Source organism: Colobus angolensis, unplaced genomic scaffold (genome assembly GCF_000951035.1).
Source record: "Colobus angolensis palliatus isolate OR3802 unplaced genomic scaffold, Cang.pa_1.0 Scaffold36, whole genome shotgun sequence".
NCBI classification, from domain to species: Eukaryota; Metazoa; Chordata; class Mammalia; order Primates; family Cercopithecidae; genus Colobus; species Colobus angolensis.
The window spans coordinates 5370787-5388944 of NW_012116932.1; the positions used below are offsets into that span (position 1 = coordinate 5370787).

At 43.3% G+C, this 18158-nt stretch overlaps 1 protein-coding gene across 2 annotated transcripts in view; it reads right to left on the minus strand.

Annotated features, from left to right (window-relative positions):
• XYLB (xylulokinase homolog (H. influenzae)) overlaps positions 1–18158 on the minus strand; it is a 75926-nt gene that overhangs the window by 13104 nt on the left and 44664 nt on the right. For both annotated transcript variants that reach the window (XM_011953313.1, XM_011953314.1), the window contains exons 16-18: positions 7335–7393; positions 5235–5322; positions 2875–2969 (exon numbers count right to left, since the gene is read on the minus strand). In XM_011953313.1, the coding sequence (XP_011808703.1) occupies positions 2875–2969; positions 5235–5322; positions 7335–7393 (242 nt within the window). The remainder of the gene's footprint in view (positions 1–2874; positions 2970–5234; positions 5323–7334; positions 7394–18158) is intronic.

Here is an 18158-nt window from a genome sequence, read left to right on the forward strand (position 1 = left end):
ATGATCAAATCTACAAAAGTTTTAAAAAATTCTGGTAAGAGTACCTAGAAATGGCCGCCTCATTGTACAGCTGGTGAAAGTTGGTGATACAACTCTTTGGGAAATAGACTGACTTTATATCTGTATTAAGGAGCCCATAGTGTGGGACCCAGTTATTCTACTTTGGTGAAGCTCTCCTAAGGAAATAATCCTAAATGTAGGATGCCAAGTCCGCCAAGGGTCTTCTTTGATACGACTGAACATTCAGACATATAAGACCACCATGAGCCAAGGGAAGACAGCCTGGAGAAACACTGTGGCGGCAGGCGCTCCTCTCAATGGAAGACCATGTGGCAGTCGATACAGCAGTTCACACAGCTGCCCAGAAGAGGGTCTCTTTCCTTTCCAACCAGGTTACAGCCCAGGCAGAAATGAGATCTGGCTGTGTGCGGTGGCTCATGCCTGTAATCCCAGCACTTTGGGAGGCCAAGGCGGGTTGATCACCTGAGGTCAGGAGTTCAAGACCAGCCTGACTAACCTGGTAAAACCCCGTCTCTACTAAAAATACAAAAATTAGCTAGGCGTGGTGGCAGGCGCCTGTAATCCCAGCTACTGGAGAGGCTGAGGCAGGAGAATCACTTATGTGTTCTTGGCTTACTGCAACCTCTACCTCCTGGGCTCGAGTGATGCTCCCACCTCAGCCTCCAGAGTAGCTGGGATTACAGCCATGCACCACCACACCCAGCTAATTTTTTTATTTTTTGTAGAGACGGGGTTTTTGCCATGCTGCCCAGGCTGCTCTTGAACTCCTGGGCTTAAGCAATCTGCCCACCTCGGCCTCCCAAAGTGCTGGGATTACAGGTGTAAGCCACTGCGTCCAGCCCCACATTAGTAACTTTTCTATTTATTACATGTTGACATGACAATACTTCAGATATAGTGGATTAAATAAAATGTATTATTAAAATTAATTTTAATCATTTCTTTTTATTTTTACTTTTAAAAATGAGGCAACCAGAATATTTTAAATGACATACGTGGCTCACATTATGTTCCCATTGTCCACTGCTGACCTGAGGAATTGCAGGGAACATGACCAGAGTTCTCATGTTGAACTACTGAACCAATTCTACCTCCAGATTTCCTGTTAGACTATAATGCCATTTCGGTCAAGTATTGTTTTTAAGCCTCACAATTAGTAGGTGAAAGGGAGGCAGGACAGATGTTGTACCCGCTTCACAGATAAAAAACAAAGGTCTAGAGACAAGGAGTGCTGCTTAAGGTCTCATGGTGAAGGAGAAGCAGAATAAGAACCAGAACTGAAATGCCCTTTATCTCGACATCGAATCTTTTCAGTGTATCGAGTGGCCTCTCAAACATAAGAGAAAAGTGGCCTCTCACACACAACAGAAAAATTACAGATGCTTGGGCACACCTATGTGTGTGGTTTGTCTGGTCTCCTAGACAGCATGAGTTCCTACTTCCAAGATATGCCGGGAGACAATTCTCCATGGTGTTTCTACATGTCTTGTGACAGCTTTTGTTTCAGACTATCTTTTCAAGGATGTTTGTAAAGCATAGAGACATATAGATAGTGTCTCCAGGGCAGAGACACTGGAGAGAGTGTTTGTCTGTTTGCTGACAAGAATAATAAGGATAATGTCTCCTTTGGTGGCAAAGTTTGGGCAGGTTTGCTCGCAGTTCCTTTACAAGGTTGGGAGTTTTCTATGCTCCGGATCATTTGGTTGTATCATAGCCTATTATGTGCACAGTATCTACCTGGGCCCACTTTGCATCACCCTGTGGAATTTGGAGGCCAAGGGAAACTGATGCAAGCATGAAGCTCATGCTTCCTGATGAACCATGAGTTCCTCACGGTTCATCATAATAAAGCCCTTTGTCTCTGATCCAGGAGTCCTGTGTCTTCTGCCTGCTGCTACAAAACTGGCAGGCTCACCTGTTAGCTTGCAAGTCAGGTAAATGTCAGAGCCTTCACAGTTCCTTACAAGATGCACCCACCCCTGCTGCTGGGCTGCAAACAGGTACAGTGGTGTGGCGGATGCTGTGGTGTACCATCCAGATTCACCTCAGGAATGAAGAACGTATTCTCCCAACTGCTGGGAGTGCTGCTGGCAGACAGCCCTCAGCTGCCCGCTTTGGAGATTGCTTTCGCTATAAAGAGCTGCCTCACCCCCTCCTGGGGTGGCCCACATGTGATGACTGATTGACATAGGGTATAAAGGCCCATCCCCTTAGCCCAAATGGATAAAACTCTAAAGGTCACCTCAGCTTCAGAGCTTTCTGTCGGAATAGCTTAGGCTCCAGAAACTGCACTGCCGCTCACCTTCTCCCTCTGTCCAATCCTGTCTACTCCCTTTCCTTTCTACAGTTGTGGATTCCAAGAGCAACTCCTCCCACTCCCATAAACCTCATATATCTTAGCTGACATCTCAGACTCTGCTTTCTGAGGAACCCAACCTGCAACAAGTGAGGTCTGCCTTCACAGGGTTTCCTGGCCTGGGTGACTGCACAGCTATCTTGGGTCTAGACTTGAGATTCGAGTGCTAGAAATCCAGCATGTCTGGAGTTTCAGTGATGGATCCTTTCAGTAGCTTTTATAGCCCAGTGACATGGAAGGGCCCACCGTGAGGCATACGAAGCAATAAAAATATGCCCAGCAATCCATCTGACCCTGGCTGTAAAATCAGCAGCATCTGTGACTTGCAGCAGACAACCTGGCTCTTTTGCTCCATTTTCTTGATAATTTCAATAAAGCAGAATTTCTCCTTTAGTTGAGCACATCAAGTTCAATGTAGGTGACCTGTTGGTGGGGGAAAAAACCCTAGCGAGCTTTCATAATGCAAATGTTATAAACAAATTCTGATGGTCTCTCACCTCAGAAGCTCCCAGGCTTGGGGTAGCAGCTAGTCTGGGATTTGGAGCTAACTTCACAACCTCTGAAAAGGGCACATCTCTTCCACCTGCAAGACCTAGAAGGGAAAACTCACTTCACGTTAGTGCATGTTGCAAATGAAGACGTTAACCATAAACACCATGAAGGATCTCACTGGGGTGGCAAACTCTTCTAAAACTGGATTATAGTGCTGTGTGCCTGTAGTCCCAGCTATCTGGGAGGCTGAAGTGGGGGTGGGAAGATCACCTGAGCCTAGAAGGTGGAGGCTGCAGTGAGTCATGACTACACCACTGTACTGGAGTACAGTGGCTGGACAACAGAGACCATGTCTCAAACAAAACAAAACAAAACCTTAGCATAGAAATAAAGGAGAAAGAAGAAGTTTTTTGTTTGTTTCTTTTTTTTTTGAGACGGAGTCTTGCTCTGTCGCCAGGCTGGAGGGCAGTGGCGCGATCTTGGCTCACCGCAACAGCTCACTATAGCCTCCACCTCCCAGGTTCAAGCTATTCCCCTGCCTCATCCTCCCGAGTAGCTGGGACTACAGGCATGTGCCACCATGCCCAGCTAATTTTTGTGTGTGTGTATTTTAGTAGAGACGGGGTTTCACCCTGTTGGCCAGGATGATCTCAATCTCCTGACCTTATAATCTGCCCGCCTTGGCCTCCCAAAGTGCTGGGATTACAGCCACTGTGCCTGGCCAAAACGTCAGGAAGTTTAAAAAAAAAGAGAAAGTAAGAAACAGAGGAAGGAAGGAAGGAAAGAAGGAAGGAAGGAAGGAAAGAAGGCGGGAAGGAAGGAAAGAAGGAGGGAAGGAAGGAAGGAAGGAAGGAAGGAAAGAACGGAAAAAGGCAGGCAGACTCATGGGTAAGTGTGAATAAAAGCCAATATGATGTTAAATGTACTTAATATAAGAATCTGGAAACAAATTCCCAAGTGATCTTGATATAGGATGTGGCATGAGGCAGGGTGAGGTAAATGGGGTGAGGAGAGAATAAAAGGGTAAGAGGTTAATTATTATTATTTTTTTTTTGAGATGGAGTCTCGCTTTGTCACCTAGACTGGAGTGCAATGATGCAGTCTCGGCTCACTGCAACCTCTGCCTCCCAGGTTCAAGCAATTCTCCTGCCTCAGCCTCCTGAGTAGCTGGGACTACAGTCGTGTGCCACCACGCCCAGCTAATTTTTGTATTTTTAGTAGAAATGTGGTTTCACCATAATAGCCAGGCTGGTCTTGAACTCCTGACCTTGTGATCCACCTGCCTCGGTCTCCCAAAGTGCTGGGATTACAGGCATGAGCCACCACACCCCGCCAAGATTAATTATCAAGAGGAGGATATGTTGCCTAATTCTCAACGTTGATAGAAAAATATAAGCTTAGGCCAGGTGTGGTGGCTCACACATGTAATCCCAGTACTTTGGGAGGGCAAGGGTGAATCACGAAGTCAGGAGATCAAGACCATCCTGGCTAACACGGTGAAACCTCTCCTCTATTAAATATACAAAAAATTAGCTGGGCATGGTGGCGGGTGCCTGTAGTCCCAGCTACTCGGGAGGCTGCGGCAGGAGAATGGTGTGAACCCAGGAGATGGAGCTTGCAGTGAGCAGAGATTAAGCCACTGCACTCCAGCCTGGGTGACAGAGCAAGACTCCGTCTCAAAAAAGAAAAGAAAAGAAAAGAAAAATATAAGCTGAAATAGGTATGTTAAAAAGTTAAGAACATGAAAAGAATAGAACCACTTGGGCTGCTACAGGAGCTCCCTGAACAGGCAGGAGGCAGGGCAAATTGATCCAACTTGAAGGACGAATGCCCTTGTGGGTATGTGCTGCTCCCGCCAGAACTCGCCTAGATTAGGGAGCTACCCTTAAAGCCCAGAATTTCAGCAAGGCCTCCATCAGGGCAACAGGGCTCCGTGGCGCTGTCCAGGGTCCTGGACTGCTTGGGCCTGAAGTCTTCCCCTTTGTTTCAACTTTTGTTCTGCTGAAAAGACGGCTCTCGACTTCGTCCACCTCTCCTGCTCTCTAGCTGTCCAGACCCATGCCCACGTGCCCTCAACCATGCCCTGTGTTCTTTTCCCGTGTCCCTGTGCTGACCTTAACTCTGACCAGACTTCATTCAGTGAGGATCCAGCCTCTTTTCCCCCACTTTAAGGAAAGAATAAAGGAAAAGAGAGTATGGGTTGGTTCTCACCTGCTGGGTGCTAGAAAAATGAAGCTGAAGTCCCCAAGACTCCAATGTCCTCAAAGACTGGGAACACCTCACTCTCCCCTTTCCACCCTCCTCAGCCCCCGCTCACCATGTCCTGGCCACTTCCAGAGACAGCTGTCTCCCTCCATCGACCTACCATGAAAAGCTCGGTATGCAGAACCCACACAGGCTGAGTTGGCAGTGTCTATAACATACACTGGGGCACCAAACACATCTGCAAGCACCTGAAAAGGACACAGAGGTTCTACTGTGGTGAGCCACTCCTCAGAGGGAACACAGATGTTGTGGGATGCACTTTCCAAGCTCTCTCCCTCATATGTCTTCTGACCCCTTCCATTCCACCTCGACTGCCTTAAGAGGAGTACGCTTGGTCATGCTACCCTGGTGACAATAGTCAGGATGACCTGGGGAAAGTCCCTAGTGGAGGGCCACAGCTCCCCAGGCTGTCCCTGTACTTTTTAGCCATTTCACCAAAGACAGCAGAAGATTTAGGAAGTATGCTTAGCAAATGGCACTGACCTAGGGCTGGAGACAGCTGGGTATTAGACTAATACTAACAAGCCCAAACAAACCCAAACTAACAAAGGCATGTTTCAAGAGGATAGTGGTGAAGTTTTCCATTTAGGTTCAAAAATAAATTGCATACATTTCAAATGGAGGACCTGTACTAAGAGGAGTTCACATGGAAAGAACTTGCGGGAGGTCTTAGTTGACCAGAGATATTGTAGTAGATGCCACTGATGCCTACACAGATCCCCCTCACTGGACCGTTGTGCATCCCGCCCCAGCTGCTGTGAGTACTGGCTACTAATGGCTTGCAGCACTACTTCCTCAAGAAAGCTGACCTTGGCTTAGCATAGGCCACCACTCACAGGAAATTTACTCACCCTCCCTAAGGTGTCCTGTTGGCCCCTTGCCGCAAGGTAAAACCAGCTCTGTGGCATAATTCATGTTCTAGAGCCCTATCTCCCCACCAGGATGGAGGTGAAGTAGACTCCAGACAAGACCATATCCTCACTTATCCTTCTTCCTCTGTACTACTCTGAGTCCCACACTTCCTTCTTCCTGGGAGTAGTCTCTCAACAAACTGCTTATAGAAGAATTCCCATTTCAGGCTTTGTTTCTAGAAAATCTTACCTAAGATAGGTAGTCACAAGCGAACAGCTAATATAATTACTCTAACAGTTAAGGCAGCCCCAGGCTACACCCAAAAATGCACAATGTCCCCATAACAGGATCTGACAGCCCCACAGGTGACAGTCTGAGAGTCAGACATCTGCAGGTTGATTCTACTTTTGGTCATATGTTTCTGGCATAATGAAGGACCAGAAGGACAGTAACAGTCTGGCAACTGTGTTACAAGAGGACTAGTTGGAGAATCAGCGATGGTTAAATTGGAAGGCAGAGGCCTTGAGGAAGACAAGAACATTGGCATTAGATGTGAGAAGGTTTGCCATGTGGAAGAACAGGCACTTTCCATGTGACTCCAGAGGACATGCTGGTGTCAGACAGTGGATTGTACACAGCCATAGAATTCACCTGCATGTGAGACAGATCCCACTCACAGTGTGAGCTGTAAGGCAACACAGCTGCTTCCTGGAGAGTGTGAGCTAAGAACTCCCTATTCCTGCAGGAGTGGGAATGGCGAGTGTACTTCCTGTTGAGTCTCTGGCTCTTAGAAGTAGCAGACATAAGAAAATGTGGCACATATATACCATGGAATACTACGTAGTCATAAAAAAGGATGAGTTCGTGTCCTTTGTAGGGACATGGATGCAGCTGGAAACCATCATTCTCAGCAAACTATCACAAGAACAGAAAACCAAACACCGCATGTTCTCACTCATAGGTGGGAATTGAACAATGAGAACACCTGGACACAGGAAGGGGAACATCACACACCAGGGCCTGTTGTGGCGTGGGGGAGGGGGGAGAGATAGCATTAGGAGATATACGTAATGTAAATGACAAGTTAATGGGTGCAGCACACCAACATGGCACATGTATACATATGTAACAAATCTGCATGTTGTGCACATGTACCCTAGAACATAAAATATAATATTAAAAAAAAAAAGAAAAGAGAAAAGAAAAGCATGCATCAGAATGTATATTTACTGTTCAATTTTCTTAGTATACTGTCCATGTAGGCAAATAAAATTTGGCACACACACACAAAAAAAGAAGTAACAGACATGGGAGAGGCCATGGTGTAAGGCCCACTACCAACACTTACCTGTAAGATGTCTCTATTGTGAGATGCTCCTCCTGTGGCCAAAATCTTTGTCTTGGACACTGCAAGGGAAAAGAAAAAAAGTGAAATAGCTATGCCAGTTCTCCCGAGGCAGAAAGGGCTGTTTGTGCAGAGTTCTTCAGCTACAGAGGGTTCATGATGGGCCAATGCCTCCCACTCAGCACACAGGAATCTGGTAGAGATCCAAAGGTGGCTCTGTGCGTGCAGGCCTGTCACATTCATTTGCTTGTGAGGTTGCTGCCCCACTCACCTTAACTGTCTTTAATAATTTTTTTTGTTTTAAATATCTCAACAAAACAGGAGTAGAAAGTAACTTCTTTAAAGATAAAAGTCATATATCCACAACTTATAACAAATGTCATTCTTAACAGAGATTTAGAAGCACTTTCTTTCAGAATGGTGTACCAGCCAGATTCCAAAATGGCCTCCACATAATCCCTCCCTCCTGATATTCACACCTTCAAGTAGTCCCGTCTCACATTCAATAGGGCTGACTTGTATACCCAATAGAACCTTGTGTAAATGATGGAGTATGAAGTCCAAGACTAGATGATAAAAGACATTGAGGCTTCTATCTCGCTCTCTTGGATCACTCACTTTGGGGGAAGCTAAGTGCCATATCCTGAAGACACTCAATCAGCCCTAGGGAGAGGTTTACATGGGAGGGGACCAAGGCCTCCTGCCAACAGTCATGCAAGTGAGCCAGCAGGGAAGCAGATCTTCCAGCCTCAGTCAAGCCTTCAGATGACTGCAGCCCCAGATGACATTATGACTGCAACCTCAGGAGATATCCTCAATCAGAATCACCCAACTATGCTGAAACCAACTTCTTGACCCAAAGAAATTGTATTAGAGAGTAAACGTTTATTACTGTTTTAAGTTGCTAAATTTTGAGATAATTTGTTACACGGCAATAGATAACGAATACAACTACAAACAAAACAAAAATTCACAGTATCCAGTCCACTGTTTAACACAGTATCAGATCTACCAGTCAATGCCACAAGGTAACAAAAGCAACTAAAATGTTGAAGTATTGAAAGAAAGGAAAACAAAACTGTCATTTGCAGACAATAGTCCATCTACTTGGAAAAAATAAAGAATAAGCAAACTAATAAAACTAACAAGAGTTGAATAAGTTTGCCAGATACAAAATCAACTTATAATAACCAATGGCATTTCTAACAATAATCAACTAGCAAATGTGATAGAAAATAAATTATCATTCACAACAGCAACCAGAAATGTAAGGTAGCCTTACATATAAGGGAATACCTTAACAAAGAATTCAAAAGTCTCTATGAAGAAAAAGTTGAAATTGTTAAAGCACAAAAAAGAATATCTAAATAAATTAAAAGATATTCCATGGTCTTGAATGAATATGAATTAATATTATAAACATGTCAATCTTTTCCAATTAATGTATACATTCTATTCAACCTAAATAAAAATTCCAACTGGACTCTTTTAAGGAACTAGACCAATTTCTTATAAAATATTTATGGAAAAATGAAAATCTATAAACAGCTCAAACAATATTTTAAAAAGAAAAGCAAGGAAGGGATAATTGCTATACTACATATTGAAACATTATTATGGGGCTGGGCGCGGTGGCTCAAGCCTGTAATCCCAGCACTTTGGGAGGCTGAGACGGGTGGATCACGAGGTCAGCAGATCGAGACCATCCTGGCTAACACAGTGAAACCCCGTCTCTACTAAAAAATACAAAAAACTAGCCGGGTGAGGTGGTGGGCGCCTGTAGTCCCAGCTACTCGGGAGGCTGAGGCAGGAGAATGGCGTAAACCCGGGAGGCGGAGCTTGCAGTGAGCTGAGATCTGGCCACTGCACTCCAGCCTGGGCGACAGAGCGAGACTCTGTCTCAAAAAAAAAACAAATTACTATGGGCTGAAGTGTGTCTACCCTAAATTTATATGTGGAAGTCCTAAACCCCAGTATCTCAGAATGTGAGTGTATTTGAAGATAAAGATAAAGACAGATGAAGTAATTAAGATAAAAATGAAGTCATTAGGGGTGGGCCCTAATCCAGTAGGACTGATGTCCTTATGAGAAGAGAAAATGAAGACACAGGGACACACAGGAGGAGACACAGGAAGAAGATGGCCATCTGCAAACTAAGGAAAGAGGCCTAAGAAGAAATCAACCCTGCCGACACCTTGATCACAGACATTTAGCCTCCAGAACTGTGAGAAAATTAATTTCTGTTGCTGAAGCCACCCATTCTGTGGCACATTCTTATGGCAGCCCTAGCCAACTAATGCAAACATACTACAAAGCCACAATAATACAACAGGTTTTCTGCCCCAAGAACAAGACCCAACAAACCCATGAAGTAGAAACAGGAGTGCAGGTCGGGCGCCAGGGCTCACGCCTGTAATCCCAGCACTTTGGGAGGCCAAGGCAGGCAGATCGTTTGATCCCAGGAGTTTGAGACTAGCCTGGGCAACATGGCAAGACCCTGTCTCTACAAAAAATATTTAAAAATTAGCCAGGCATGGTAGCACGTGTCTGTAGTCCTAGCTACTCGGGATGCTGAGGCGGGAGGAACACTTGAGCCCAGGAGGTAGAGGTTGCCAGTGAGCTGAGACCGTGCCACTGCACTCCAGCTTGGGTGGCAAAGTGAGACCTTGTCTCCAAAAAAGGAAAAAAAAAAATGAAAGGGAGTACAGAGAAAGACCCATGTATATATAGGAACTGGATAAATGATAAAGGGGGCACTACAAGTAATGGGGTAAAACAGACCACTTAGTAGACAGTGTTTGGAAAACTGGACCAACATGTGGAAAAAATTAAATTGGATCCCAAGTTACACCATTCGCAATGACTCCAGATGGATCAAAGTCCTAAATGTGGAAGGTAAAATTGTAACATCAACAGGAGAAACATAAAACAGTACTTCTGTGATACTGGAGTAAGGGGAAAATATCTTAAACAATACCTCAAAAGCATAAAATGTAAGATGAAAAATTGATGAATTTAATCAAAATTCTGTTAAATTGCTGACACTATAAATAAGCAACAGATAAATGAGAGATATCTGCAACAAAAAACTGTCAACAACCTAATATTCAAAGTATACAATAAACTCCTGCAAATCAGTAAGATAAAGATAGGAAATCAAATAGAAAAATGGGAAAGGATGTACACAGCCAATTCAGAGAAAGAAACCAGTTACAAAGAGCTGTTCAAAATCATTATTAATTGGCCGGGCATGGTGGCTCATGCCTGTAATCCCAGCACTTTGGGAGGCCGAGGCGGGTGGATCACCTGAGGTCAGGAGTTTGAGATCAGCCTGGTCAATGTGGTGAAATCCTGTCTCTACTAAAAATACAAAATTAGCTGGGCGTGGTGTTGTGCACCTGTAATCCCAGTTATTCGGGAGGCTGAGACAGGAGAATCACTTGAACAGGGAGGCGGAGGTTGCAGTGAGCTGAGATCGCGCCATTGCACTCCAACCTGGGCAAAAAGAGTGAAGCTCCAGCTCAAAACAAAATGAAACAAAACAAAATCATTATTAATTAAGAAAACACAAATTAAACTGACACTGAGATACCAGTTTGCACCCATCAGACTGGCAACAGATTTAAAGGTTGTTGCTGTGAAGTGTTGGTGGGGATATGGGAAAGAAGAACCCTCATAAACTGCTGCTGAGAGTACATGACCGACTTCATGACAGCAGGGGTCTCAAGCTCCTTCCCTCCACTCCCTCACACACAGCAGCAGAAGCAGCAGCAGTATTTGTCCCCAAGCTAAAGGAAAGAATTGCTCATTAGTGAAAGTGGGCTACTAGCTGGGGAGGGTGCTGGGGGCACCGAGTGAAGAGGAACTTGAAATGACACTGAGCAGCAGGCATGGAGACAAACATGGAAAGTAGCTCCACTCATCACAGAAAAAGGCTGGATTCCTCTTCTAACCAGAATAAAATCCAACTCTGCTTATTTTGGGTTGGATAATTCTTTTTGTGAGGGATCATCCCATATATTGTAGAACGTTTAGCAGAATCCCCAGAATGCTATGTCCTCACATGGCTGAAAAGCAGAAGACAGTGAACTCACTCCTGAAAGCACCTTTATAGTGGCATTAATACCTAAGAGCCCTCATGACCTAAACACCTTCCATCAGGCCCATCTCCCAACACTGTCACCTTGGGGATTAAGTTTTCAATATGTGAATTTGGGGAGACATGGTCAGGCCACAGAAAATGGATAAATGGTTGTATAATCATGTGATGGAATATCAGAGTGCAATGAAAATTAACAGCTAATAGCTATCTATGCCCGTTAACAGGAATGAATTCATAAATATGACATTGAGCTAAAGCAGCAAGTCACAACACATGTAGTATAATTCCATATATTATGAAGTTCAGAAAGGGCAAAAAACCACAGTGTATTTAAAGGAATGCATACACAGCTGACAAAGCCATAAAGAATTCCAGGGAAATGATAATACAAAAATCTGGATAGAGAGGGGAAGATGAGGATATAGTGAAAGAGGAGCACAGCAAGATTCTAAGGTTCTAGCAATGTTCTATTTCTTTTTTTTTTCTTTTTTTTTCTGAGACGAAGTCTCGCTGTGTCACCCAGGCTGGTGTGCAATGGGGTGATCTTGGCTCACTGCAAGCTCCGCCTCCTCGGTTCAAGTGATTCTCTCACCTCAGCCTCCCGAGTAGGTTATAAATGTCCACCACCATGCCCGGCTAATTTTCGTGTTTTACCATAATTTTTGTATTTTTTTGTAGGGACAGGGTCTTACTTTGTTGTCCAGGTTGGTCTCAAATTCTTGAGCTCAAGCAGTCCTCCTCCTGCCTTGGCCTACTGAAGTGCTAGGATTACAGGCATGAGCCACTATGCTCAGTTTATTGTGAAAAATATCATGTATACGGCAGAGTATATGTATCTTACAGCTAATTATAAAACATATTGATAAACATCTGATGATCAGCACTCGGGTTAAGAAATAGAACATCAGCCAGGCGCAGTTACTTACACCTGTAATCCCAGCACTTTGGGATGCTGAGGCAGGCGGATCACTTGAAGTCAGGAGTTCGAGACCAGCCTGGCCAACACGGTGAAACCCCGTCTCTACTAAAAATACAAAAATTAGCCAGGTCTGGTGGTGGGCACCTATAATCAGCTACTCAGGAGGCTGAGGCAGAAGAATCGCTTAAACCCAGGAGGCAGAGGTTGCAGTGAGCCAAGAATGCACCACTGCACTCCAGCCTGGTCACAGAGCAAGCGAAACTCCATTTTAAAATAAATAGATAAAAATAAAAAATAAAAATAAATAGTAAAATAATAATAATAATAAACCTTAATCTAATAAAAGACATATAGTTCCACTTCCAGCTAAGACGATAATAGTCAAGAAAGAACACACTTGTGCTGTAACAACGACAGAATGGAATAAACAACAACAACCAGAGCATCATATTTTTGTTTGAAGCTGTCAAAAAATTATAAATTCAAGAAGTCTAAATAAAATAAATTCCAGAATGAGATGAGCCCTTAAGTGCTGATTCATACCTGCGGCATGTGAAACATGAAGAAGTAAGACTCTATAGACAGATAAACTTTGCTAGAAAAGAAAAGCAACTACATTTGGGCTGGTATGGAGGACTGAAATCTGGAAGAGTCTCCAATACAGAGCTAGTCCTCCCCACCCACCAATTGTCTCCAATGAACTACTATGGAAGCAGTTGTGGAAGTGAGGGAAGAGCTGGAAAACAGAGAAAGAGCTCTGCAATCTCAGTGGTTAGGTCCCAAAGACTTGATGGAGGGAGGGGCCTGATCCTGCTGATCCTGACCCAGGACACTGCAACGACTGGTGAACTAAAACTAACTAGTACTGATCCAACTCCTGATTAAACAAAAAAGACCACCACCTCACCCTCACTTCCTGATAGAAGGGCAAGCCTTTTCTGCAGGTAAACATTAGCTATTTATTTAACAACTGCATGTGAATCTACAATTATCTCAAAAGTAAAAGGGTTAAAAATTAGCCACTTTAGTCAACACTGTACTTTTAAACACAACGTACAGCATTCAACCAAAATTAAATAGCATTTTAAGAAGCAGGAAATGGGAGTAAAATCGTAAATAGAAGCAGACTCTCAGATGAATGAGCACATAGGAGCTTTATAATAATTATAAATATGATATAAAGTCAGAGGAAAAGATGAACAAAATGGTTAAAATATGAAAAATTTCAGCAGACAAATAAGAAAATATAAAAGAATGAAATGGAAATTCTAGAAATAGAAAAAATATAATATCCAAAATGAATTTGTTAGATGAACTTAATAGCAGACTGAATACAGCAGAAACATGAATAAAAACAGGTGTGATATAAATTGTCCATCTGAAGGCCAGGCACAGTGGCTCATGCCTGTAATCCCAGCACTTTGAGAGGCCGAGGCAGGTGGATCACCTGAGGTCAGGAGTTTAAGACCAGCTTGCCTAACATGGTGAAACCCCATCTCTACTAAAAATACAAAAAATTAGCCGGATGTGGTGGTGCTTGCCTGTAGTCCCAGCAAGACCCCTGGAGTGTCCTTCATCCAAGCCACGTGGGCATTCACCGTGTTAGCCAGGATGGTCTCGATCTCCTGACCTCATGATCTGCCTGTCTTGGCCTCCCAAATTGCTGGGATTACAGGCTTAAGCCACCGTGCCCAGCTGAGAATCCACTTCTTATAGATGTTCTACATTCCTTCCTGAAGCTCTGACTTTCCATCTGGTATGATTTTCCCTTTAGCCTGGGAAACTTCTTTAGCTGTTTTTGTAGTGCAAGCATGTTGGTAAAAAAATTCAAGAGTATAATATTAGTGCAAATCAGACTTTTCAAGTTGAGGATTTCAATTTAAAAATCAATTAAAAAGTGTATAGCTTAAAAAGCCAACAGAGGAGATAAAATGGAATACTAAACATTGCTCAGTTAATCCAAAAATAAGACAGGAAAAGAATAAGGAAGAAAAAAGAACATACAGAACAAAAGAAAAGAAAAAGCAAAATTGATATGCAATCCATTTTGTAAATGGATGGATTGAAAAAAATAAAAAATAAATGGATGGATTGGATTAAATCCAATCATTTCAATAATTACATTAAATGTAAATGGACTCTTCCCTTTAAAAATATTTATTGCCTGCCTACCTTCCTACCTTTCTTTTTTTTCTTCCTTCCCTAAAAAGCCATTAGACAGACAAACAGAAGTGGCTCAAGGGCCACATGTAAGTACATAACCAGAGTGGGGCAGATCCAAGAGGCTGCTGGAGAGAGGCCACAGAGACAACACAAATAAAGGTAAGCAGAGAAGCCAAAATGGGGCCTGCATGTCAAGGAGGCAGCAATCCGGAGGGATCAGAAGAATTAACTTTGTCACTGTTAGGATAAGATACAAATGTGGGAAGGAAGACAGCCAGAACGAACCCCATGGTGTTGGACTCGAAGTGGAGTGTATAGGGTTGAACTCACGTTTTTCAACACATGGAGAAGTAGATATAGACAGATAAATAGAAAGGTAAATGTGTCTATAGATACAGACTTATATATATGATGCTGTTCCCAGCCCCTTTCAGTGGGCTGAGCTGGGAAATATTAGGCTATATATATATATTAGGATATATATGTATGTAGATTTATACATATACATGTACACTATATATGCTCTATACACTATATATACTCTATACACTATACACTCCCCTTCCAGTCCAACACCATGGGGTTCATTCTGGCTTTCTTCCTTCCCATATTTGTATCTTATCCTAACAGTGACAAAGTTGATTCTTCTGATCCCTCCAGAATATACATATAGATATATATGTATATGTATATATCTACATACATATATATCCTAATATATATATATCCTACTATTTCCCAACTCAGCCCACTGAAAGTGGCTGGGAATAGCATCATCCCAGTAGCAATGAGCATCCAGAGACAGCATCCAAACATCTCTCCCCACTCAAAGGAGTCAGGGCTCCTTGGATAAATGGAAGATTACAGGGCTGATCCAAGGAAAAAACAAGATGAGCCTGAAACTTTTTTTATGCTAGAAGCTATGGAAATGCTCAAGGAATGATGGAAGATATACCAAAAGGACAAGGGGCCAGTTCACTCATTGGTGCATAAAAAGATGAAAATTACTATCTTTTTAGAAATGAAAGATACGTTACATAAAGTTAACATATAGCCTTCTGAAATGCACAAATTAGAAGTTAATACAGAATGGGAATAAATGAGCTAAGATTTCAACTTAAAAATACAGAAAAAGAAAAAAATTTATAAAGTAGAAGGAAGGCATTTAAAAAGATAAAAGTAGAAATTAATAAAAGGGAGCACAAAACAAAATATTAACATTGCTTAATAAAATATACAAACCTTTAGCTAACATGCTCAAGGGAAAAAAAATACACAAACAAGAATGAACTAGGGACAAGGGTACAGGACATAGAATGAGATGGTGAAAGTGGAAATTACAATCCCAGCACTTTGCAAGGCCAAGATGAGTGGATCACTTGAGGTCAAGAGTTTGAGACCAGCCTGGGCAACATGGCAAAACCCCATATCTACAAAAATACAAAAATTAGCCAGGCGGTATGGTGCACACCTGTAATCCCAGCTACTCAGGTGGCTGAGGCACAAGAATCGCTTGAATCCAGGAGGCGAAGGTTGCAGTGAGCTGAGATTGTGCCACTGCACTCCAGTCTGGGCAACAGAGTGAGACTCTGTCTCAAAACAAGAACAAAAACAAAAACAAAACAAAATAAGAAATAATCTTATACCTTCAACTAGGGCCGTAAAATAATTTAGCAAACCTCATGCCAGTCATTAGAAAACATAAAGGTAGACCTGTACATATTGTTAAGGAAAGCAAGTCTCAGAATAACACATAGAATATAATAGCATTTCTGTTATATATATACACATACACACATATATCAGGTTGAACCATATGAAATTGCCATTTTTGTAAATCAAAACTTCTTCACTATTGGCAATTCCGTATGATTCACAGGAAGGAAGTCACAGTCTGGAAGGAAGGAAAGGAGTCTGAGAGGCATATGAAGGGGGCATTTGCTTCTTATTCCATATTTCTGTTTTGCATGAATCTTTTATGATAAAAAGACATCCATTCGTTATGTATTTTAAAACAAATAGTTGTTTTAAGACCCTGCTGCTTTCCATCCAGCCCCTTGGCTCTGTCCAGGAAAAGACATTCAGCCCCCACCTCTCAGCTTCTCTCAGCTTTATCGCTGGAACGCCATCCTCCTGGGGAAACAATTCAAGCTATGGAAGATGTTCTAGTGTGATTCCATGTTGGAAAACTAAGAACAATGGCCAGGCACAGTGGCTCATGCTTGTAATCCCAGCAATTTGGGAGGCAGAGGTGGGTGGATCATTTGAGGTCAGGAGTTCGAGACCAGCCTGGCCACTAACATGGTGAAACCCCATCTCTACTGAAAATACAAAACTAGCTGGGCGTGGTGGTGCACAGCTGGAGTCCCAGTTACTCGGGAGATTGAGGCAGGAGGATCACTTGAACCTGGGAGGCGGAGGTTGTAGTGAGCCGAGATCACGCCACTGCACTCCAGCCTGGGCAACAGTGAAACCCTGTCTCCAAAAAAACAAAAGAAAACAAACAAACAAACAAAAACAAGAACACCTTCAGTGGCCAAATGCAGGAAAAGTAACCTGGCCATCATACGCAGCACCACAAAGATGACTTTTGACAAACTTTGGTTCTTGTATACACCCTTTGCATATAAGGTACAAAGGAACAAAACTATGGCTGTATGGAAATAAGCTCATAAAGGAGACTGGGAGAAAATGTCCCCAAATGGTACCAGTGGTTGGAGAGAGGGGATGGGATTATGAGTCATTTTCCTTCATTTTTTTGAGAAATGGTCTCATTCTGTCACCCAGGCTAGAGTGCAGTGACACAATCATAGCTCATTGCAGCCTTGACCTCCCAGGCTCCAGCGATCCCTCCGGTCTCCTGCCACCCCCTGCCACCCCACCCCCAGTAGCTGGGACAAGCACATGCCACTACGCTGGGATATTTATAATTACTATTATTTGTAAAGATAGGGTCTCTCTGTTGCCGATCTCAAACTCCTGGGCTCAAGTGATCCTCCCACCTCCACTTCCCAAAGTGCTGGGATTACAGGTGTGAGCACTAGGCCCATTTTCTTTTCTTTATTTTTCAAACTTGCTACAAGGTTTGACTGTTTTTACAATCAACCTCAACACCATGAAACACACTGAAATATAAGCTGAAAACTATGGCTTATTAGCCCTGCCCAGATGGTGTCTATCATGCCTGATGGTGTCTATAAACATCAAGAGGGCAATTGTTCCTTTAAAAAAGCAGGTTCAGCCAGTGGTTGAGAATCCAGCATGTGGAGCCAGAATGGCTTGGTTGAGATCCCAGCTCTGCCAGTCCTGACCAAGTTATTTAACCACTGCAAGATTTGGTTTCCTTGGTTGTGAAGTGGGAATCATATCAGTACCTATTTCAGAGGTACTGTTGTTAATAAAGATTAATTGCTGGCCAGGTGCTGTTTCACGCCTGTAATCCCAGCACTTTGGGAGGTCGAGGTGGGCAGATCACAAGGTCAGGAGATCGAGACCATCCTGGCTAACACAGTGAAACCCCGTCTCTACTAAAAAATACAAAAAATTAGCCGGGTGTGGTGGCGGGCGCCTGTAGTCCCAGCTGCTCGGGAGGCTGAGGCAGGAGAATGGCATGAACCCAGGAGGCAGAGCTTGCAGTGAGCAG